A 21,398-nucleotide genomic window follows, 5' to 3' on the forward strand; every position below is an offset into this window, starting at 1 on the left:
CTAAGTTTGGGGGCACTGTTAAAGCAAAGCAGGGGTTTTGCAGAGTTCACTGCTGGAGCTTCACAGGAGAAAAGAGACACTGGCTTGGGGACAAGCCCCTGTCCCAGCTAGCACCCCAAGGGCTGGTAACCAGAAAGTTCACCCCCTGCATATCCCTCCATCATGACTTGTGGCTTTGAACCTCAGGAATGAACCTCAGGTCTCTTGAAAGCATGCAGGGAAAAGGCCAGACCCTATCAGCCCTAAGGGCCTCTTGCAGCAGGGTTAGAAGTTGGGAAACTGAGGCAGGACTGCTTGGAGGGCAGCAGCAGTGAGGCTGGGGGTGGCAGGCTGGCACAGCAATCCCCTGCACACACACCCAGCAGGCTCCCATCCTTCAGCCAGGTGACAGAGGGCACGGCCACACCGGTGATGTGGCAGCTCAGCACCAGGGGTGTCCCCATGTCAGCCTCAAGTGTCTCCTGCTGTGGGTCCTGGACGCCTGGGGGTTCTGAGGAGGATGAGCAGAGTCAGGGGTGTGAGACAGACCAGGGCTCACTGTTGGCTCCTCAGTGTGGGCTCGGGGGACAGCTCCTGGCTGAGCCCTCACCACTGACCATGGACGGTGAGGATGAAGCTCTTCTGATCCTGGCTGGCCACGTTCAGTGCCATGCATGTGTATGTGCCTGAGCTGGAGAGCTGCAGGTGAGGGAGCTGCAGCACCCGAGAGCCTGGGAGAAGCAGAGAGCAGGGAATCAGGACAGCCTGGAGGAGAACCAGGTCTGGGCCATTATGCCAGCAAGCTGACTGGTCCCCCAGCACCCGGCCAAGCTCCATGCAAAAGGAGTCTGGCCATGGAAGTCCCATCTTGAGGTCCAAAGCCTTGCTGTGCCCCACAGGAAAGGGCACTGAGCTCCCAGGAAGCAGCAGCATGGAGTTCTGCAGGATGCAGCCCTTGATACTCTCCAGAGGGGATCACTCAGCAGTGTGTTATTAGTGTGTCATTAGTGTGTCACACAACGCAAAGGCAGAGCTTGGGACCCACAGGTGGCATCCAGAAAAGGGGAGTAGGGGCCCTAGAGCTCACTGTCAAGAGCTGGGACACAGGCAATGATCCTGGCTGATCCCAACATACCTCGGGTGACAGTCCCCTCCTCTCCGAGCCGCAGGACGTGGCCATCCTTGTACCAGGTGATCTCTGCAGCCGGGTGGGGCTGGATGTCACACACGAGTGAGACGCTGCCATTGACAATGCCATCGACCTTCTCGGGGTCTGTAGCCACACTCCAGGGAGCTTCTGCTCCAGTGCACCCAAAAGACAGTGCCAAAGGGGAGCCATCACCGGGGGGGGGCGATGCCTCCCCAGGAGGAAACACACACCAAGCCTTTAGCCTGCTCAACCTCCTCACACAGGGTAAGCGTGACCAGCACAAGGGGACAGAGGCAGCCAGGCAGTTCCAGAGCCAAGGAAACTCCAGTTGGTGGAGAAAGAGGAGGAGGACAGCAAATCAGTGACCCAGGGAAGGGGAGATGCCTCACCCTGCACAGCAAGGGCAAAGTGCCTCTCGGCTGACCCGGCCATGTTCTCAGCCACGCACGTGTAACTCCCAGTGTCACCTGCCTCCACCATTGCCACCTACAGAGGGGGAGCAGAGCACCACTGAGGGCTGCCCTGAGCTGGGGAGATGCTGGGGCTCCCATGGGCACCTTGGTGAGATCAGGGCAGCCACCTCTGGGAGGAAAGAATGCCCCATCCCCTCCATCCAATGTCTCCTGTGTCTCTCCCCAACACAGCCACCTGCTTAGGGGAACACCAACCTGCAGGACTGTGCCACCCTCCAGGAGCTGGTGCCGTGGGCCAGCCTCTATGGGGAGATCATTCCAGAGCCAGGACACCGTGGGCTCTGGGTGCCCAGTAGCTTCACACTCAAAGCGGACAGTGCCATTGATGGTGGCCGTCACCTCCTCCAGGTCCTCTGTGCCACCACGGATGGCTGGAGCAGCTGGAAGCAGGTGGTTATGGGGCTGCCATGTGCCTCAGCCCGATGTCCCCTGTCCCTGTACTCACTGAGCACCTCCAGCTCGTAGTGCAGGCGGTCCCGCCCCGCAGCGTTGGCCGCCTCGCAGGTGTACCTGCCCCTGTCCTCCTCCTGCACCGCCTGCAGCTGCAGCACCCGGCCCCCTGTGACACGGGACAGCCTTGGGGCAGGGCACAGGGGAGGGTCTGTGGGATATCCCCCAGCCCTGCACAGAGCCCTGCACAGCCCCAGTGACTCAGAGGTCCCAGGGGTGCTGTGTGTGGTGGCAGGAAGGGGACAGGATCCAACCTCCTCCATGCTGTGGATGCTCTCAAGCCACTTGGCTGCTGCAGGAGCACCCCCAGTCCCCACAGTGGGGGTTCACACCCACTGCCCATTACCTTGCAGCATCAGCACCCCCAGGCCAGGGGAGAGGGGCTCCCCATCCTTGTACCAGGTGAGCTGGGGGGGTGGGATGGCACTGGTGTCACAGTAGAGGGCGGTGGGCTGGCCAAGGACAGCCTGTCGGTGCTCTGTCACCTCCCCGTCCTGGTCTTCCTCCCGATAGAAGATTTCAAGGGCTTCTTTGGGGCTTGTTTGCTGCTGGAAGATGGGGGGCACTGCGGGGACAGGCTGTGGTCAGCTCTAGGGAACAGGGACACTGACCCCCAGGTGCATCCACAGCATTTGCCCTCACTGCAGCTGAGGAGATGTTTGTTGTTTTCCAGCAGGTTTAACTTTTTTTCCTGCTCAATTTTCTGTGCTCCCACAAGTGGCCCTGAGGACCCCTGCTCTTGCTGAGACACCCCCTGCTCTGGGTGCTGGCTGTCTACCCAGAGCTCACCTTGGACGTGCACAATGAAGTCCCTGTCATCCTCCCCCACAGCATTGGTGGCCACACAGGTGTAGTGCCCCGAATCTGAGACACCAGCTGCTTGGATCTGGAGGACCTGCCCCTCACTGAGGATCTGAATGTGTTCAGAGCTTTCCAGAAGCTGAAGGGAAGAAAGAGAAGGGCAGGAGGAGGATTACACACCCAGGAGTGGGGCAGAGCCCAGCCAGCTGTACAAAGGGTATTTTCCCACTCCATCCATCTGGGACACTCCCCAAACCCAGCAGCTCCTCCCTGGGCACAGCTGGACCGTCCCCAAACCCTGCAGCTCCTCTCTGGGCACAGCTGGACTGTCCCCAAACCCAGCAGCTCCTCCCTGGGCACAGCTGGACAGTCCCCAAACCCTGCAGCTCCTCTCTGGGCACAGCTGGCACCTCACCTGCTTGTCCTTGTACCAGCGGATGGTCGGCTCGGGCACAGCCCAGGTCTCACACTCCAGCACCACTGTGCTGTTCACCCTGGCTTTCACCTCCTTCACAGCAAATTCCCCCAGAGGATCCTCTCTGGCAATCCAAGGAGGAACTGGTGGGGAAAGACAAAGGGAAGCAAAAGGAAGCCAAAGGAAGCAGCACCGGGCTGGTTACAGTGGTGGGGTCACTGCAGGAATTAGGAAGGATGTGGGGAGCTCCCTCACCCAGGACCTTCACAGCATAGCTCTTCACAGCCTCCCCATCTTCGCTGGCCACGATGCAGCTGTAGGTGCCCGTGTCCTCCTCCTGGGCATTCAGGATCTGCAGCCCATGGCCACCTGGGCAAAGGGGGTCTCCTGAGAGGGTTGCTGCTCACAGCCACAGCTCTCCCCATGCAGCACCTGAAGGCATCTCTAGGGACCTGCTGAGCACCTGCAAGCCTGGCTGGGGAGGGGGGGGGCAATGCTCTTCTAGAGCCCAGTCTCAGGCTTATAAAAACCAGCATTGAGGAGGCTTGTTATTATCAGAGGATGCAGCACTTGGAAGAGCAGCACCCAGCTGATCCCTGAGCCCTTAGGTCCTGCAGGATGATGATTTCTCACCATCCCACTGTGCTGGACCCCTGCCAGACCAAGAAGAGGCCCCAGTCCCACTCCCCAAGGCATGCACAGCAAGGGGCCACCACAGTCATGCAGAGCCAGGGGACAGCAGCACGGTACCAGGGAGCAGGAGGACATTTCTAGATGCTTTGAGAGGAACCTCATCCTTGAGCCAGGTGATGTTGGGAGATGGGTATGGCAGGGCCTCGCAGAGCAGGGAGATGGGGTTGTTGATGATCACTGTCACTTCTTCTGCAGCAGCATCATCTCGAGCAAAGGTGGGACTGGCTGCACAGACGTGGCTGTGTGTTAGGTCAGCACTAGCACACACTTTGGCTTCCCAGTGCTTCATCCCCCAACCAGAGAGCATGATCCAAGTCCAGGGAGTTGGATTTGACACAGCCTGTGCCAGCTTCAGACTCTGCCCTGTCCTGCTGCCCTTCAAAACCACAGAGATCCAGAAGACACATCCCCCCTTCCACAAGCCACCATCACAGATGGATCCTGCACTAAGCAGGTGCTTTCTGCTCCTCCAAGAGGTCTCACAAGGGCTTTGGGACAGGTGCATGCCGGGCTTTGGGACAGGTGCATGCCACGCTTTGGCTGCAGGACTAAGGGATCCTCCCCACCTACCTGGGACAGGCCATTAAAACCCTCTAAGCCTGCTCACACCTGAGACCCTGCCTCCATCTAAAGGCATCTCATACCCAAAACATCCAGCAGGTAATGCTTGGTCTGATTTGCCACAGGGTTGGAGGCCACGCAGGAGTAGTGACCAGCATGGGCCAGGGAGGCCTGGGGGATGTGGAACAAGGAGCCATCAGGGGAGATGGAGAAGGTGCCAGGGAGAGGATGGTTGTCTTTCATCCAGGTGATCTTGGGTTGTGGGTTGCCTGTGAGGGATGGAAAATTGGTTTTGGCCTTTGTGTGAAGTTTTTCCATGTGTGAGCACAGCCTGGCTGGGGTCACTGTCAGAGCTTTTCTGGAAAGCAGAGACATCATCCCAAATCAGAATTATCATGATCTGGATCAGGATTTTAGAAGCTGCTGGATGAGCCAGCAAGAAGAAAGAGAACTGTCCTGAGTGGGAGGTGATTAATTATTCCCATCACTAAAGGAGCAATGAGATTAAAGGAATTTTAGCTCCATTTGGGAAAGATTGGATCTTACACTGTGGAACAGGCTCCCCACGTGGGCGTCCCCTCCCCAGCGCTTCCCGGACAGCACAACTGCAGAGCCAGAACCATCCCAACAGAGCTCTGCAGCCCATTTCAGCTGTTTTCATGTCTCTGACTGGAGACATCCGTTTGTTCCACACCCCAAAGAGAGACTCAGCTCTGCCCCTAGGCCCCATCTCCCCCTTGCTCATGCCACCTCCCTTCCCCACTTGATGCTCACCTGAAGCCAGGCAGGACCAGGTGACAGGGTGGCCCTCGGGCACCTTGAAGGTGTCTTCTTCATCTGCATTCTCAATGTGGGGAGGAACTAGGAACACAAGCCCCCAGGGACTTCAGCAGCTGGCCAGCTCGGCCTCTGACCTCACGTCCTAAGGACTCCAGCACACCCAGCATGTCCAGTCTTAACTCATGTCTGTTCCTGCAAGGGTGGAGCTCTGAAACCCCAGCAGGAATCCTACAGCAGACAGAAGACCCCTCCTTACCTAGGACCTCCACATAGAAATGCCTCCTGGCCTCCCCAGCTACGTTGCTGGCCAGGCAGGAATAGTGACCACCATCCTGGGCTCGTGCATGGGTGAGCCTGAGCAGCCAGCCCCCTGGAAGGACAGAGCAGAGGGGTCTCAGGGCCCTGATCCAGGTACCAGCACATCCCATCTGGATGGGAGGGGGTGTTTGAACTGTGCTCCTGTGGAGCTCTGGCTCCACCATGAGTTTGAACCCAGTGTTGGGGCAAAACACATTCCCAAAGGAGATCTCTGACCTGAAAGCACTTGTGTGTGCTCGCTGGGGGTGACAGGAGAGCCATCCCAGAACCAGGTGACGCTGGGCTGGGGAATGCCAGTGGCCTCACAGGTCAGTGTCAGGGATCCTTGCAGGGAAACGCTGACATTTGTTGTCAGTCCTGATCCTTGAATGAACTCAGGGGGAACTGGGGATGCAGAAGAAGATGGACATCCATTTGCAAAGCAGCCAGGACATCAAAGGAGCAAAGCAAGGAGGGGAGAACTGGGTGAACCTGGTTTTTCCCACCGTCTTGCTTTGTACAGCTTTAGGGCACAAACCCAGAAGGACCATTAGCACCACCTGGAGATGGTGACTTTAAATGTGTTATGGGACAGGTGACCCACAGCAAGTATGTGCCACTTACCTGCACACCTGAGCCCAGGCTTACAGGCTCACACTGGGATGGCCACACAGCCTGAGCCACCTCAGAACTTTTATAGCTCAAGTGACCTTGACCCATGAGGTAGCAGAGGACTTTATAGGGGATGATCTGCTGTGATGTCTCTGGAAAGAAACTCCTGCCTGATGGACACAGTCCTACAGCTATTCCTGAAGCATAACCCTGAGACCTGCTACATGCTGGATTGTCCAACATCTGCTGCACATCAAGTTACTCCCCATCACCACCCTCCTTGTCCTGCCTGCATCCACCCTGCCCCCAGCCACCAGCCCCATCCCTCGTCCTTACCATGCACCACAACATCGAACTCCCTCTGCTCCTGCCCCTCTGCACTGGCAGCCAGGCAAATGTAGTGTCCTGCATGGGCCACCTCTGCCCTGGGGATGTGCAGCCGCCTCCCCTGCTCTGTGAGCAGGAGCCCATCCCCAGCAGCCACGGGCTGCCCGTCCTTCACCCACGTCACCCACGGTGCTGCCGTCCCCGTGGCCTCACACTCCAGAACTGTCTCGCCACCCTCGATGACAGAAACCTTCCTCAGGGTGCTGCTGCTGCCCTGGAGCCTTGGCAGTGCTGTGGGCAGAGGGACAGGGGGTGAGGGGATGAGCAGCAGCTCCCTCAGCCGTGCACAAGCAGAGGGGCAAAGCTGACCCAGGTAGCAGCATCCCTTCCAAAATATCCAAGGCACCAGGACATGGCTTTAGGGTCCAGCTGGACCTTGCATTGAGAGAAGTCCCAACACTTTGACCCACCCCCACAGGTCTCTGGTGCCCCATGCTCACCTTGCACCTCCAGGTGATGCTCTTTGCTGCTGCTGCCAGCAGCATTCCTGCACTCACAGGTGTACGTCCCCTGGTCCAGCAGCTGCACCTTCTCCATGTACACCACATTCCCTCCTGGAGACACCAGCTTTGGGCTCCCTGGCTGGGTGGAGAGGGGCTCACCTGCCCAGGGAAAGGGACAGCAGCTTCCCCTCAGGCTCCCAGCAGGACAAATTCCCACCCAGAAGCTGGATGCTGCTCAACTAAAAGTGCTCCTTGCTCCAAGGAGAAGAACAGCTAGGCCAACCCATGTGGGGAGAGATGAGGCTGAGGAACAGGGCCCTACCATCCTTCCACCAGCTCAGGGTGGGCAGGGGGGTCCCATGGCACTCGCAGGCCAGCTGGACAGGTTGTTCCTCTAGCACGGACACGGCCTCAGGCTCTGGTGAGGAGAAGGATGGAGGCACTGCAGGGATGAGAGGAGCAGCTTGTTGATGGCACTGGACAAGAGGAGAAGGGCAGCTCCTCACTGGAGCTCCATCCTGCTGGATACACATCCCCTGGAGCCCTGCTGGGTGCCACAAAAAACCCAGTGACATCCCCTCATCCTGGCTTCATGTGGAAACAATAACCTTGTCTCTCCAGCCAAGCGAGGGATGCTTTTAATTGCACATGGCCAACAGCAGAGGATGACCAAGCATCCCACAAGCAGGCCAAGGTCAGGTTGGCCAGATACAGCCCTATTAAGCAGCTCTGCTCACTGAGAAGGTTACCCAATTCTTTCCATTATCCATCAGCTGCTCATAAATACAGCTGGCTGGAAAATGGTAACTCCTTCCCATGAGGGATATCAGTTTGGAGAAGAAAAGCCTCAACACCCAGAAACCCTTGAAAAACAAAAACAGCAGAACCCAAACAATGCACCCGAGCCAGGACGGCAGACGTGCAAACATTTCCCTGGGAAGAGATTGCAGGAACAAGCCCAGAGCAGGAGAACTGGATCTTCTCCACTCCCTGGCCACCTTCCTGCAGGACTTCCACCAACTGGAGCATCCCTGGGAAAAGCCAGGGCCTGGCTCAGCCCCCGGAGCTGTGGACATGCTGAGTGGTCTGGGAAGCTGCAGGGATGCTTGGATCAAGTGAGAAAAAGCATCCAGTGCCTGTCTAGGCAGCAGCCCAGGAGTCACCACTGAGTCCAGGGGGACAGAAATGTCACCAGGCATATGGGGTGCAAAAGGGACAGGGTGGGTGGGTGACCCCGTAATGGGGACCTGGCAATGCCCATCCATGGGGCCATGGCTTTCCAGGGTATCATTTGGGATGAACACGGGGGATTGCATGGCTGGAATTGCAAACGAGCCATCTCCCAGCGACGTATCCTGAGGGCTGAACAACCCCACCGATCCCACACGATATTCCAGGGGGAAGCCCCCATCTCTCAAGAAGCCACAGCTGCACTCACCGGTGACCTGCAGGCTGTACCAGAGCTCAGCCACTCCGGCCGCGTTGGAGGCCACGCAGCGGTAGCTGCCGGCATCGGAGGGTCGGGCACGGGCGATCTCCAGGCGCTTCCCATCCCCGGACAGCGCCGGTCCTGCTCCGGCCGAGAGCTGCTCCTGCCCCTTGTACCAGGTGATGTCTGCAGGGCAGCCGAGAGCTGAGCTGTGAGCAACGGTGCTGCTGCCCCCCTCAGCCAGGGAAAACCCCAGGGATTCAGGAGCAGGAGCCGAGGGACAGGATGGACTCACCGGGAGCGGGCAGCCCCGAGGCCAGGCATTCCAGGGATGCCGAGCTGTTCTCGGGGACGGCCAGATCCACCGCGCTGGGTTCGATGTTCGGAGGCACTGCAAGCCAGCAGCCCCGGTCAGAGGCTCTGTGGGACCCGGGCTGCCGGCAGCCAGCACAGGGCAGGGCCCTGGGGCACTGCCAGGCTCACCCATGGCTCCTGGCACACACCAAGTCCTGGCAGAGCAGCAGCCGGGGGCCACAGCTCATTCCCAGCTCTGGGAGGGGACCACGTCTCCCCATGGTGCCACCACTGCTGCCCAAACCAGCTAGAGGCTGGGTCCCTGCCCCCATGAGAGATTCATTCTTCCCAGGCAGGAATCTCTGTTCCCTGCCTGATTTGTCACCTGGCAGCTTCAGAGTCACATCCTGCTGGAGGAGGGGAATTGGGGCTGGGGGAGGACCCTCCAGCAGGAAACACCAGTCAAGGATTTACTGTGGTGCCAATGCCATCACCTCTCAGCTTCACTGACAAAGCACAAGGTCCCAAGGAATCAAGCCAGTGACCCTACACCTACCAAAAAACTGGGCCAAGAACTCCCACCCCTTTGGGCAGCCACATTGCTCCCAACACATGGGATGGACAGCCCCCCTCACCCCAGACACTGCACTCACCATGCACTGAAACCTGCACCTCTGCCTGGGCCAGCCCTGCCCAGTTGCTGCCCTGGCAGATATAGAGCCCTTGGTGACCAAGCCCCACTCGGGTGACCAGCAGAGTGCCACCATCCTCGGACACCACCACACCGTCCTGCCCATCCAGAGGGTGCCCATCCTTCAGCCACCTGCGGGCAAGGGGACAGGCAGCAAGTCCTGGCTCTGTCCTGCCACCACCCACGTGTCTCTGCACACCAACAGGGTGAGCAGTGCTGGCAGCAAGGACTGTCCCCTTGTCCCCTGGAATGGGGCTGGCAGTGCCAGCAGAGCACTGTTGAGAAGAGGACACCAGGGACAAGAAGAAGGAATAAATGCCTCCACCCTTAGGGACACTCCAAGGCAGAGGCCCTGACCACCCCTCCTGGGAGCACAGGGAGCACCCACCACTGCAGCACTCACTGGATCTGGGCCGGGGGGATGCCCGTGGTGTGGCACTGAATCCTCAGGGAGGTGTTGGCAACAGCCGCCAGGTGCCTTTCCCCATCACCAATCCACAGCTGGGGGGGAGCTGGGGGAGAGGGGACCACAGGCTGTGACCACCCTCGGACCCTGGCACAGGGACAGGAGACAGCCAAGGCTTTGGAGGGTTAGTGGCACGTGGGCAGGGTGTTTGAACCTTGCACGTGCAGGCTGTAGCTGAGCGAGGCGTTCCCCGCGGCGTTGGTGGCCATGCAGGTGTAGAGGCCATTGTCTGTCACCTGGGGCTCAGCCAGGTGGAGAGATCCTGAAGGGAGGACACTGAACCTTGGGGGAGAAGGAACAGAAAAGCTGGATGGGAGAAACAGCCATGTCATCCATCACCCAACCCTGAGCAGGAGCTGAGGGCTCGAGACAGCCAAGAGAAGGCCACCATGGCCACCTCCCACTCAAAGAGGGTGGCACAGCTGCCCCTGGGGGTAAATCCCCTTTGCTCAGCCTCTGCACGAGCTCAGCACGAGGCAGCACATGAGCTCAGGGGGATGAAGGAGGACAAGGGTCCCCTCAGAGCACAGTCCCTGCAGCTGGAGCTGGCCATGCTCTCATTCCCAGCCCCATCTGTGCTCCACAGACATAACATCATCTCAGCCCACGGCTGCAGATTCCTCCTCGTGTGCTCCCATAAATCACCCAGCATGGACAAGCCAGCTGAGATGTGGGGAGCAGCACAGGTCAGCCAGGAACAGCCATGGCAAACCAGACATGAACAACAAGGCAATGCATGCCCCAAGAAGAGCAAAACCAAGATGTCTTCCTGCTTCCCCAGGCCACAGCAATCCTCAGGGACAGGTAAGAAGTGTTTAACCCCAAGACCAGGACCTGTGGTTTTAGGGATCCCTTGCAACACGGTGCTAACATATGGGGAACACATTGGAGGACCAAGACACCAGATAACCTGGGGAATGGTTGGATATGAGTTTATCCTTGCCCATCAAATCACATTGACTGTCTCATGGCTGTCATCAGCTTCAACACCATCAACAAATTGATTTGTCCCTCCAGAAGTCACTCACTGGAACAAAACTGGCCTAAACACCACATCCCAGGGCAGACAAAGCCATTGCTGGGCTAAAAACTGTCTTTGTGCCAAACCTCGTCCCAAGAAGCATCAGGCCCCGGTCCAACACTTCCCACAGGGATCCACCATCCCCAGGCACCTCCTTGACCTTGTGACAGCACGAGGCAGGAATGTGCACGAAGGCAGGCAGACAGCAGGCTGAGGAGCTGCACTGGAGCTGCCTTTCCCTCCCAGCCCCTTGTCCAGGGTAGGCATATGAATGATTGGAAGCAGCTGCTTGGTCCCAGATGTTTGGAAGATGGAAGAAAAGCCTGGTGCTCTCCAAGGAGAGCAGAGTTAATGCAGAGCTCAGCTGCCTCAGCTCCTTCATCGCCCACAGAATGCCAGGGATGCCCTTCACATCCCCCTGCCAAGCAGCTGAGTCCCTTCATGGACCTGACATCCCTCTGAAGAGGCAAAATCCCAGGAGATGGTGGCTCCCAGCACCCACAGCCCTCCTTACCTCGTGGTGGCGAGGGGCAGGGGCTCCCGGCTCCACACCACCAAGGGAGGGGGGTATCCTTGGGCCTCGCAGGGCAGGGTGGTCTCCTGCCCCAGCACAGCCAGGATGGGGACAGGGTCTGATGTCTGTGATCCATTCACGCTGATCCTGGGCTTTGCTGCGTGGAGAGGGAGCACAGCTGGTGCAGGGACACTTCAGGAGCCCTCATTGCTCCTCTTCCCATCCTCCAAACCCATCTGGCACCTGGATTGGTGCTCCAAGGAAGCCAGGAGTGTTCCCAGGCCATTCTCTTTCCCTGCCAGTCCCCTCTGGAGCTGTCCTGAGCACTCACTGCTGATGGAGAGCTGCATCTCCCGGCTGGAGAACCCAGCTGCATTGGTGGCTGTGCAGAAGTAGGTGCCAGCATCCCCAGGGGACGATGAAGGGATCAGGAGGGTCCCATCGGGGTCAAGCTGGTAGTGTGGGCTCAGTGAAATGGGCTCTGTGCCCTACAGAGGAAAGGGAAGGGAGGAAGGCAGAGATTCTTCCATGAGCTGAACATCCCAAAGGCAAGAAGAAAGCTCTGGACACATCAGAGCAGGCCAGGCCCTGGTCCCAGCTCCCCAGGGCACTTGGTGTCACCTCCCCACACAGCCACAGCCATGCTAGAGAGTTACACCCCTTCAGACACATTTCCCTGAACACAAGGATGGCCCCAGCCGGGCTGGCAGGGGCACACAGCCACCTGTCCCTGTCCCCTACCTTTGCCCAGGTGACAGTGGGGGGGGGCACGCCGGTGGCATTGCACCGCAGGGTGACAGGCGCTCCCTCGGTGGCAGTGACCAGAACGGGGCCAGGCTCGATGCTGGGAGGAGCTGGGAAGGAAGAGAAACCTCATCCTGCATGGCCAGGGCCACAGACAGCAGAGCACAGAGAGCACCTGCCCCGTGTCACTGCTGAGAGGGGACACCCAGCTCCCTGCCACTCACCGTGGATGACCAGGGACACGTCCTGCCTGTGGGAGCCGAGGGCGTTGGTCACCTCACAGGTGAAGGTTCCTGCATCCCCCTGGGATGCCTGCTCCACGTGCAGGCTCCCATCAGCCCGGATGGAATAGCCATCACCTGGGGCTACCTGGACATGGGCAGAGAGCAGAAAGCAGGACAGGTGGCAGGACAGGTGGCACCAACACATCCCTGCATCTTTGGGGCAGATCCAGAAATGAGTCCTTGAGTAGCATCCTGATGTGGAGATAAACCCATGGTGCCTTCCCAACACAAACGATCCGTTGGATTCCTTCACCAGCAGCTTTTGCCCCAAAGGCTGGGGGCCCCCATCCTGCAGTGAAGCCCCCCCAGGGGGCAGGTGCCCGCCTGCCCACCCACCCGGGATCCCACCAGGCATGAAACTCTCACCATCTGCCCATCCTTCAGCCAGCGGCGGGCTGGGAACGGGCTCCCAGCCAGGATCACACAGGGCAGGGACACGGGCTGGCCTGGGAGCACACGGACCACAGGGGATGCCAGGGCTATTTCTGGGGCTGCTTGAAAGAGGGGAAAGGGAACCAGCATTAATCAGTGATAAACTGGCCAGGAGTGCTCAGGAGAATGGATGTACATCACCTTTCTCCCAAGGTCTGGATCCTGGCTCAGCATAAACCAGCTCCGATTCCATTCCCCAGGAATTTGGGGATATTCGCTGCAGTGTGGGTCCACGGCAGCATATGAAGCCAAAGAGGGCTTGGAAGGGCCTTGCCCAAACCCTGCCCTGGGGTCGCTGAGCGTTCACTGTGGCCAGCTCAGCACCAGAGACAGCTGCTCTGGTCTCTGCCACTCACCCCTGCCAGCACACTGGGATGGACTCACTGACCAAAGCACAGAAAAACAAACCCTGTCCCGTGACTGTGAGCTTGACCTCTGCATGGATCTTCCCAAACTCGTTCTGGGCTTCACAGATGTAGATGGCTTGGTCATCCAGCGAGGCACCTGGAGCACAGTGGGGAGAAGCCTCAGCCTGGTGGGGCTGGAGAGCCCTGAGCAAACTCCAAGACAGGGACCACCCTCCCGTGCCCCACCACCATCTCTAATAGGGCACACCCCTCAGAGCTGGATTCTTGCAGGCTGTTACTGCACACGTAAGCTTGCACAAGTTAAAAATACAAATAAATGCATGCACACTCAGTCCTTACTGTCAATGAGGAGCTGGGCAGTCTCCAGCTGGCTGGAAACATCCCGTGGTCCCTGCCAGCCCACCACGGGCTTCCCGTCCTGCCGGGACCAGGTGACCTGTGGCAGGGGAGACCCCTCGACACGGCATGGCAGGCTCACTCTTTCCCCAACCCTGACCTCCATGTCGCCCAGGGGCTCAGGAAAGTGAGGGGCAGCTGAAGGAGAGAGCAGCAGAGAAAGGGCTCAGGCAGGTCCAGCATCCCAGCTTCCCCACAGCTGAGCCTGGAGAAGGGATGGGGCTGCAAAACCAATGAGCTGGGTGCCCTAACAAGTTACAAGACCCCCATTTGGTGCTTTTCCAAAACTATCAGAGCCTTTGCAGTTTCCACGTCTTCCAGTTACACTCATCGACCTCTGGCTCAGCAAAATAACTTGCACTTTTCCATCTTTAACCACTTTAAACCCTGCTGCCCTCAACACAGAGCCTTCCCTCCTCCGCCTCATGCTCTTTCATCCCTTCTGCCTCCAGCAAAAGGTTTTCACCTGGATTTTCAGACACACAGAAGTCAGACCCCACCTCTGCCTAATCCCACTGAATGCACTTTGCATCCCCTGTTGTATCCCAAGCCCTCACGTCCCCATGCAAAAACAACTGCCTCGTCTTTTCCCACTTGCTGAGCCTCTTGCATCTTCCCAAATCTTGGAACTCCTGCCAGGCTTCCCCCTGTTTGTACCAAACACCAACACCTCCCTGCTGGGAAGCCTCAGAGAGCAGCAAAGGGGAGAGGAGCCACAAAGGAGAGCTGGGGGAGAGGCTCGAGCCCTCGGTAGGAGCAGCAGGACTTACATCCCACGTGCAGCACGGTGCTGTCGGAGGCGCTGCCCGCCTCGCCCAGGGCCCGGCAGCCGTAGAGCCCCGCGTCCTCCTCCCGCACCGCCTGCAGCCGCAGCACCGCCCGCTGGCTGCCCGCCGGGAACGCGGCCACCGCCTGCTCCCCTGGCCAGACCCCAGTGTCAGCACCCCGCGGGCCTCCGTGGGTCCCTGCCGGTGTCACAGCCACGCGTGGTGTCCCCGCGGGGCAGAGGAGGGGTCCCGGTGAGTGCTCCCGGTCTCACCTTTGTACCACACGATGTGGGGTGGGGGTGCCCCTGACACCCAGCACTCCAGGGTCACGTCCTCTCCCACCAGCACCTTCAGGCTGGGCGTCACTGCCAGGATGGCAGGAGGTTCTGTGCCGTGGGGAGAGGTGACTTTGGTCACTCTCTGCTGCTCTAGGTGCAATGCCATGCAGCCCAAGGGGACCCCAGAGCCCTGAGAGCTGTCCCCTAACACCCTTTATCCCACACAGCCCCATTCCCAGTATGTTGACCACAATTCCCTCCATCCCAAACAGCCCCATTCCCAATGCACTGTCCCCAACACCCTCCATCCCACACAGCCCCATTCCCAATGTGCTGACCCCAATTCCCTCCATCACACACAGCCCCATTCCCAGTGTGCTGACCCCAATTCTCTCCATCACACACAGCCCCATTCCCAATGTGCTGACCACAATTCCCTCCATCCCACACAGCCCCATTCCCAATGTGCTGTCCCCAATTCCCTCCATCCCACACAGCCCCATTCCCAATGTGCTGTCCCCAATTCCCTCCATCCCACACAGCCCCATTCCCAGTGTGCTGACAGGGAGCAGGTACCAGTGAACTCCAGGGTGACCACTTGCTCATCCCAGCCCAGTGTGCTGCTGGCATAGCAGCTGTAATTCCCTGCATCCTCTGGGACAGCAGACCTGATGTGCAGGGCACCCTCAGCATCCCTGAAAACCCTGCAGCAAATGGGAGAGAAAGGGAGAAACGAGCCCTGTGGAAACAGGGATGATGGAAAATGTGTTGATGGAAATGAGCAGGTTTCAGGCCATGCTGGGCATGTGGTGGATGTGGGTCAGCACTTAGAGCCAGCTGCTCCAGGGAAGGACTTTGCTTTGAGCCAGGGAAAAGCACTGAGAATTGGGCTTTTTCATCTCAAAAGTCCAAAAGCCTTCTCCAAAGTCAACTCCTGCACTCACAGCCTGACACGGGCAGCAGTTGGAAGGCAAAAAGCAGAAGAAATTAAGGGGAAGTACAAGGAGTTTTTTGAGACTTGAGCTCACACCAGGTGTGCAAAGTGGGGACAGTGACCTGGATAAGGCAGGACAGCTTAAAAATAAATATAGGAAATTAAGGCCAGCAGCATGCCAAGCACCTCAGGAGCATGGGCTGGGACACTGCAAAGCCTCCCTCTTTCCAGAGCTACGGCAGCCCCAAGCCTCCCTCCCTCTCCTCGTACATCCCTGCAAGGGGAGCACCCTCCCTGTGGGAAGGCAGGATGGAGGCTCCTGGCTCCCCAGGGGTTACCTCTCATCCTGCTGCAGTGGCCAGCCCCAGTGCCTCCAGGTGGTGTGGGGCTGGGGGTGGCCCCCGGCCGTGCAGTTCAGCCTCAGCTCCTGGCCCCTGCTGAAACGCTGGGGACTGGGGTCCACCTTCACCCACGGTGCCTCTGCACGGGGTTGGAGCAGGGCTCAGCCTCCAGGTGCCATTCACCAGCCTCCCACAGGCCAGGGTCTGCACAGGGGCACAGCCTACCCTGGATGAAGAGCCACAGGGAGGCAGTGGCAGTGCCACGGGCGCTCTGTGCCACGCACTCGTACAGGCCCCCGTCCCCTGGCTGCACGTGGCTGATCTCCAGGGAGCTGTTCTGCAGCAGCCGGGTCCTGCCATCCCCTGGCTGTGCCACCTTCCCATCCCAGCTCCAGGTCAGGTTGTAAGGCACATCCCCCAGCACCATGCAGGACATGACCACGTCTTGGCCCGGTGAAGCCGTGATGTTGCCCGGGGCGATGAGGCGTGGTGGTGGCTCTACAAACACGGGATGGATGCCTGGGTGAAAGGAGCCCGTGCTGAGAACCACAGACATGGGAAGGGCTCCAAGGCTTGGCACAAGCAGCCCCCACCTGAGACAGAGAGGTAGGCACGGGCCCGGGTCACTCCGACCTTGCTCGTGGCCATGCACTCATAAAAGCCTTCATCACTCTCAGACACTGCAGGGATCAACCAGCTGATGTTCCCTGAAATCCTGCAAAAGGAAGAGATGAAAATATGGATCCCTCCCACCTTGGGACTGCCATGCCACCATCCTAGTCCTACTCCCTGGGACTTTTTTTCATCTGAGTCAGGCAGATGTGCATCCCCACTTGCTGCAGACCTGTCCCTTGGAATTTTCCTCTTGGGATGCTCAGAACCTGAAGGCACTCACCCAGCACACAGCACCCCCTCAGCTGGCACAGCTCAGGGACTCACATGGGACCCTCCTGGTGCTCACTGGGCCATACCAGAGGCTCACCTGAAGAGCTGCTCTTCCCCGAGCTTCCTCCTGCCACGGCTGAGCTGCAGGTGGAAAGGGATCTCACTCCGTGCAGAGCAGGAGATGAGCTGTGGCTCCCGGTTGTAAGCCTGGATATTGCTGGAGATGTTCACTTTAGGCAGACCTGGAAGGGGTTTGGGCTGTGCAGATGTGCAGCACCCTTGGGAGCACACTGGGAGCTGCACTGGGACGCAGAATGACCAAGGAGAAACCAAAGCAGAGGCAGCGCTGCAACCTCTGCTCCCTGCTCAGCACCCGCACGTTCCACTCACCGGGGACCACGCTGGTGTAGGTGACCCCTGAGAGGCGGTGCAGGGGGTGGCCCTGGTCATCTTCACCCTTCACCTTCAGCAGAAAGTCCCCCGGGGGGACCCAGAGCGGCGAGCCCACCCAGAGCTGCGTGCTGGAGCCGGAGGAGGAGCTGAGGAGGGGCTGCGCGGGCAGCGAGACCAGGACGTGGCCCGAGGTGTTGAAGAGTTCGATCTCCTGCAGGCGCCCGGGCGGCCTCAGACCGGTGCAGTTCACCAGCACAGAGATGGGCAGACCTGGAAAGCGGGGAGGGAAAAAAAACACCAAGCACGTTCCCGGCTGCAAAACGCCCAGGGGCGGCACCCAGCCCCCCGGGCAGCGCCACCCTCACCCTGCACCGGCCGCTCTCCGGGCTGGCTGGTGTCAAATTCCGGCTGGGTGGAGAAGCTGGCTTGAAAATTAACGTTGCTGATGCCCGTGATCCTCAGCGAGTGGCGGCCACTGCTCCGGGTCTGGAAGCAGATCGAGAGTCAAGTGCTGAGGGAGGGAAGGGAGAGGAGATGGGAAGGGAGAGGTTGCAGCTGGCCCCTTTTATCCTGCTCACACATCCTCTGCCTGGCTGGAGATGGATGGGGATAGTCCACACCTGGAAAAGCCTGGCAAGCTAAACATCCATCAGGGAAAGGCAGAGGATGTGCAGGTCTGCCAGCAGCCTACCGTGACCAGCCACGTCCCTGGCTCGTAGGGCTCCACGGCCACCACCATGGCTGAGTTGGGGATGCTGAGCAGTTCCTTCAGACCTCGGCCTTTCTCCAGGATCTTTCCTGTAACAGGAAGTGAATGCCTCAGGTGGGGAACCCAGGTCTATCCACTGGTTCCTACAGCAGCTGGGAATCACCTCCCTCAGGGCTCAGGGTGGTGCAGAGCCCGTCACAACTCACAGCCAGGGCAAACCCTCATAGGCAGAGGCAAAGCCAGCCTGGGAGGGGAACAGGGAGATGGGCTGGTGTTTACTGAGGGCTTTGTAGCTCATCACCTTCTCATCTGAGTTTTAGGGCAGGTTTTGTGGATCCCTTCCTGTTTGTCCTCACCTGAGGTCATTGTGGGAGCCAAAGGCCCACCCCCACCTTGTTGTCCCTCTCCCCTGGGCTCCTACCTGCTGGATCCTGGACCCTGATCCCTGGGGCAGGGCCACTCAGGGAGATGGTGACCTCCTTCAGGCTGGGATCAAAGGGGACCTGCCACGTGTTCTGCCCACCATCCTCGTGGTCCGTGGACAGCAGGTGGACCTTGGAAGCCTGGATGGCCTCTTCCACCCACTTCAGCACCTGCAGGCAGTCAGGGGAGGATTAAACCCAGCTCTCCCCTCCCCAGCCGGCACAGCCTCACTTCAGCACAAGGGGCCAGGTGTCCCCACTCACCTCTGTCACCTGCTGCTTGTCCAGGTGGAAGATCTGCCCGGAGCTGGTGGCAGCGATGCGCTCGTACACGCGGTACCCGGGGTGGCTCCTGTCCCCGCAGTCCCCCGTCAGCACAAACACCACCTGCCACAGCAACCCACGGGAGGGGACATAGCTGGCATCCACCAGCATCCCAGGACATCGAATCGGCCCGGGGGATGCAAAATTCCCCCAGCCCAGGGTTTTATGGCTGTGTCTCACTCCCTGATGCAGTGCCGCTGTCGCAGGAGCCCTGCGGACAGCGCCAGGGCCGCTCACCTGGCTCTGCTTGTGCTGCAGCAGCCGCAGCAGCTCCTCCTGCTGCTCGTAGTCCTTGGCCCGAGCATCCGAGAAGACGTAAATGAAGGAGCCGGGATGCGAGATCTCCACGGCCACCCTGATGGCCCCCACGCTCATCTCCGGGCAGTCCCCCCCGCCCTGAGTGACACAGGCAGGGACCTGCCGCAGGCACCGAGCCACCCCGGGCTCAGCTCCCCGCAGGATCCCACCCGGAGGATGCTCACGGGGAGGAACGACCCCATTTTACTGGAGTCAGCGGGATGGAACTGCAGGGACACTGAGGATCACACGGACCCGGCCCTGTCTCACTGACGAGGATAATTAAAGCACCCATCTGGGGATCCATGCTCGAGAGGCCACTGGCTTCCCACAGATACCTTTAGTGGGCACATTTGTGCCAGCCACCCCAGGGAAGCCTCCTGGCACAGAGAGGACCAGCTCCCACTTTCCCAGGGCTTGGCACCCCGAAGGGCTGGGAAAGCATTTGCAGCCTCAGCATTGCATCTCCTGCCAAAACAGCTGCATCCGAGGGGAAATGCCACAGGGATTTAGCAATTCACGGGAGGCAGGGCAAGAGTGGGGATGGATAAAGCAGGATTAAGCTCCCGGGGAACATTTCAGCTGGCAGAAAACAGAAGTAATTTAAAATTTTAAAAAGACAGAAATTAAAAACTCAATTATCCGGCACTGGTTGTAGAAAAGGAAATTTTTGGTTCCATGGAGAGTCTGTGCAAACTCTTCTGGGATCAGCATCTCCATTAGGGACAAGAGCTGTGGGCTGGGAATGCTCTGCCCTGTTGCAGGACTCTGGGGCACAGCACCAGTATTACCCATCCTCTCCACTCCCAGCCCTGTGTACAGCCCCCAGCCGGTCTGGCTCAGCCTGAAGCCCCATCACACTTGTGGGGGATGCAGGGATTGCCCCCAGAACCCACCACCATGCAGTGCCAAGGCCTGGCAGACAGTGTGGGGCTGAGGATGCCTACCTGGACATGGAGCTCCCGCAGGCGCTGCTGGAAGAGCTGGGGATCCGTGGTGAGGGTGACAGGTCCCACCTCTGTGAGCACATGGATGCCACCACCTCAGTCCCCTGAGCCCAGCAGCAGCTCCTTCCAACACCACCCACGCTGCTGGCGCTCCTGGCACCTGTGAGACTCTGGGTCCAGCATCTACCCTGGCTTGGCACCAGCAGAGAAATGGGTTTGGGCAGACCAGCCCCTGTGCCCATACTGTGACCACTTTGGCAAACTATTCCTATGCCCAGGAATTTCTCCCTACACGCTGGGTGGTCCCAGCCAGGGTGAGCTGCAGACCCCATGCCCTTTTCTAATGGGGGAAGCTCCCAGCAAAGCAATGCAGGAATCAGTTCACTGCCTCTGCCTCCTTCCCTGTCTGGCTCCAGTGATTTCACTCAGCTCAGTGTTTCTGCTGAAAATAAAGCTTGGGTCTCTCTCTCCTTGTAGGAGGCCAGGGCTCTTTTGGGGAGCAGCTGCCCTTTTATGGGTGTGCACAAAAAGAAGACAAAAGTAGTAGAAAGAAATGATTCTGGCATCACAGCAAGTTACCAAACCCTCTTAGCAAGGGTGCTCTTACTGAGGTGACCTGGAAGCACGTTGTGGAGTTGGACAGAAATACCCCCATGATTACTCCAGGGAGAAGAGCAGGATGGAAGGGGAAGAGCCACCCACAACAGTGTAAGCACCCCTGGGTTTAATACAGTGGAAACAGCCCACCCTGTGCCACGGGGTGGCTTGGGGACAGGAGCCCCAGCCCAGCTGCCAGCTGCTGAGGTGCCATCCCCACCACAGCAGCCACCAGGGCATTAAACACAGGGAGAAGGGGCAGCGCGAGCACTTGTGAAGCGCACGCTTCAAACACAGCCCCAGCCAGAGCCACAGCCCCACCCTGGCAGGACACTCCCTCACCCTGTCCCGGACCTACCTGGGTCATGGAAGGGCACCAGGGCGTAGTTGCTGATGGGCTTCGTGCTCCTGCTGCGCGTCCGCTCCAGGATGCGCGAGGCCCCGTCCATCACCTGCACCAGGTCGTCGTACATGGAGCCGGTGACATCGAAGACAAAGGCGAGAGTGGCCCACCCTGGGGGCGTCTCGGCCACACTGAGGGCCAGCAGCATGCAGAGACCCAGAAACACCCCTCCGTGGGGCGGCATCGTGGGGGGACACGCTCAGGTGTCAGAAGCACCCCTCGCGTCCTCGTCGTTCCCGCAGAGCCGCTGGGACCGTCCCCGCAGCAGGGAGGGACACGGTGGGCGAGGGGCCACACGCGGCGGGGACAGGGAAGGGACCCCGGGCAGGGAACGCCCAGCCCTCCGCAGCTGCGGACCTGCTCCTCCAGCGTTCAACTTCTGGGAGGGATCAGGGAGGGCGGGAGGAAAAAGCGGAATTTT

General features: G+C 59.3%; 1 protein-coding gene across 1 annotated transcript in view; it reads right to left on the reverse strand.

The window, feature by feature from the left end:
- The window catches only part of HMCN2 (hemicentin 2), a 33,090-nt gene extending 11,884 nt beyond the window's left edge, over positions 1-21,206 (reverse strand). The window contains exons 1-45 of the mRNA XM_059865230.1: positions 20,933-21,206; positions 19,978-20,048; positions 18,971-19,129; positions 18,674-18,796; positions 18,409-18,580; positions 17,970-18,076; positions 17,644-17,764; positions 17,276-17,548; positions 16,983-17,127; positions 16,594-16,715; positions 16,226-16,498; positions 15,998-16,139; positions 15,302-15,429; positions 14,720-14,833; positions 14,451-14,600; positions 13,624-13,818; positions 13,325-13,420; positions 12,851-12,975; positions 12,425-12,569; positions 12,198-12,310; positions 11,788-11,944; positions 11,457-11,613; positions 10,076-10,203; positions 9,859-9,967; positions 9,418-9,587; positions 8,766-8,861; positions 8,480-8,656; positions 7,364-7,483; positions 7,039-7,200; positions 6,548-6,829; positions 5,837-6,004; positions 5,559-5,672; positions 5,297-5,383; positions 4,606-4,791; positions 4,019-4,186; positions 3,524-3,637; positions 3,269-3,411; positions 2,842-2,992; positions 2,399-2,617; positions 2,048-2,161; positions 1,798-1,982; positions 1,519-1,615; positions 1,115-1,276; positions 597-710; positions 359-490 (exon numbers count right to left, since the gene is read on the reverse strand). Of these exons, the coding sequence (XP_059721213.1) occupies positions 359-490; positions 597-710; positions 1,115-1,276; positions 1,519-1,615; positions 1,798-1,982; positions 2,048-2,161; positions 2,399-2,617; positions 2,842-2,992; positions 3,269-3,411; positions 3,524-3,637; positions 4,019-4,186; positions 4,606-4,791; positions 5,297-5,383; positions 5,559-5,672; positions 5,837-6,004; positions 6,548-6,829; positions 7,039-7,200; positions 7,364-7,483; positions 8,480-8,656; positions 8,766-8,861; positions 9,418-9,587; positions 9,859-9,967; positions 10,076-10,203; positions 11,457-11,613; positions 11,788-11,944; positions 12,198-12,310; positions 12,425-12,569; positions 12,851-12,975; positions 13,325-13,420; positions 13,624-13,818; positions 14,451-14,600; positions 14,720-14,833; positions 15,302-15,429; positions 15,998-16,139; positions 16,226-16,498; positions 16,594-16,715; positions 16,983-17,127; positions 17,276-17,548; positions 17,644-17,764; positions 17,970-18,076; positions 18,409-18,580; positions 18,674-18,796; positions 18,971-19,129; positions 19,978-20,048; positions 20,933-21,161 (6,715 nt within the window). The 5' untranslated portion in view covers positions 21,162-21,206. The remainder of the gene's footprint in view (positions 1-358; positions 491-596; positions 711-1,114; positions 1,277-1,518; positions 1,616-1,797; positions 1,983-2,047; positions 2,162-2,398; positions 2,618-2,841; positions 2,993-3,268; positions 3,412-3,523; positions 3,638-4,018; positions 4,187-4,605; positions 4,792-5,296; positions 5,384-5,558; positions 5,673-5,836; positions 6,005-6,547; positions 6,830-7,038; positions 7,201-7,363; positions 7,484-8,479; positions 8,657-8,765; positions 8,862-9,417; positions 9,588-9,858; positions 9,968-10,075; positions 10,204-11,456; positions 11,614-11,787; positions 11,945-12,197; positions 12,311-12,424; positions 12,570-12,850; positions 12,976-13,324; positions 13,421-13,623; positions 13,819-14,450; positions 14,601-14,719; positions 14,834-15,301; positions 15,430-15,997; positions 16,140-16,225; positions 16,499-16,593; positions 16,716-16,982; positions 17,128-17,275; positions 17,549-17,643; positions 17,765-17,969; positions 18,077-18,408; positions 18,581-18,673; positions 18,797-18,970; positions 19,130-19,977; positions 20,049-20,932) is intronic.
- Positions 21,207-21,398: the final 192 nt, after the last annotated feature.

The sequence above is a fragment of the Haemorhous mexicanus genome, chromosome 21 (assembly GCF_027477595.1).
Source record: "Haemorhous mexicanus isolate bHaeMex1 chromosome 21, bHaeMex1.pri, whole genome shotgun sequence".
NCBI lineage: Eukaryota > Metazoa > Chordata > Aves > Passeriformes > Fringillidae > Haemorhous > Haemorhous mexicanus.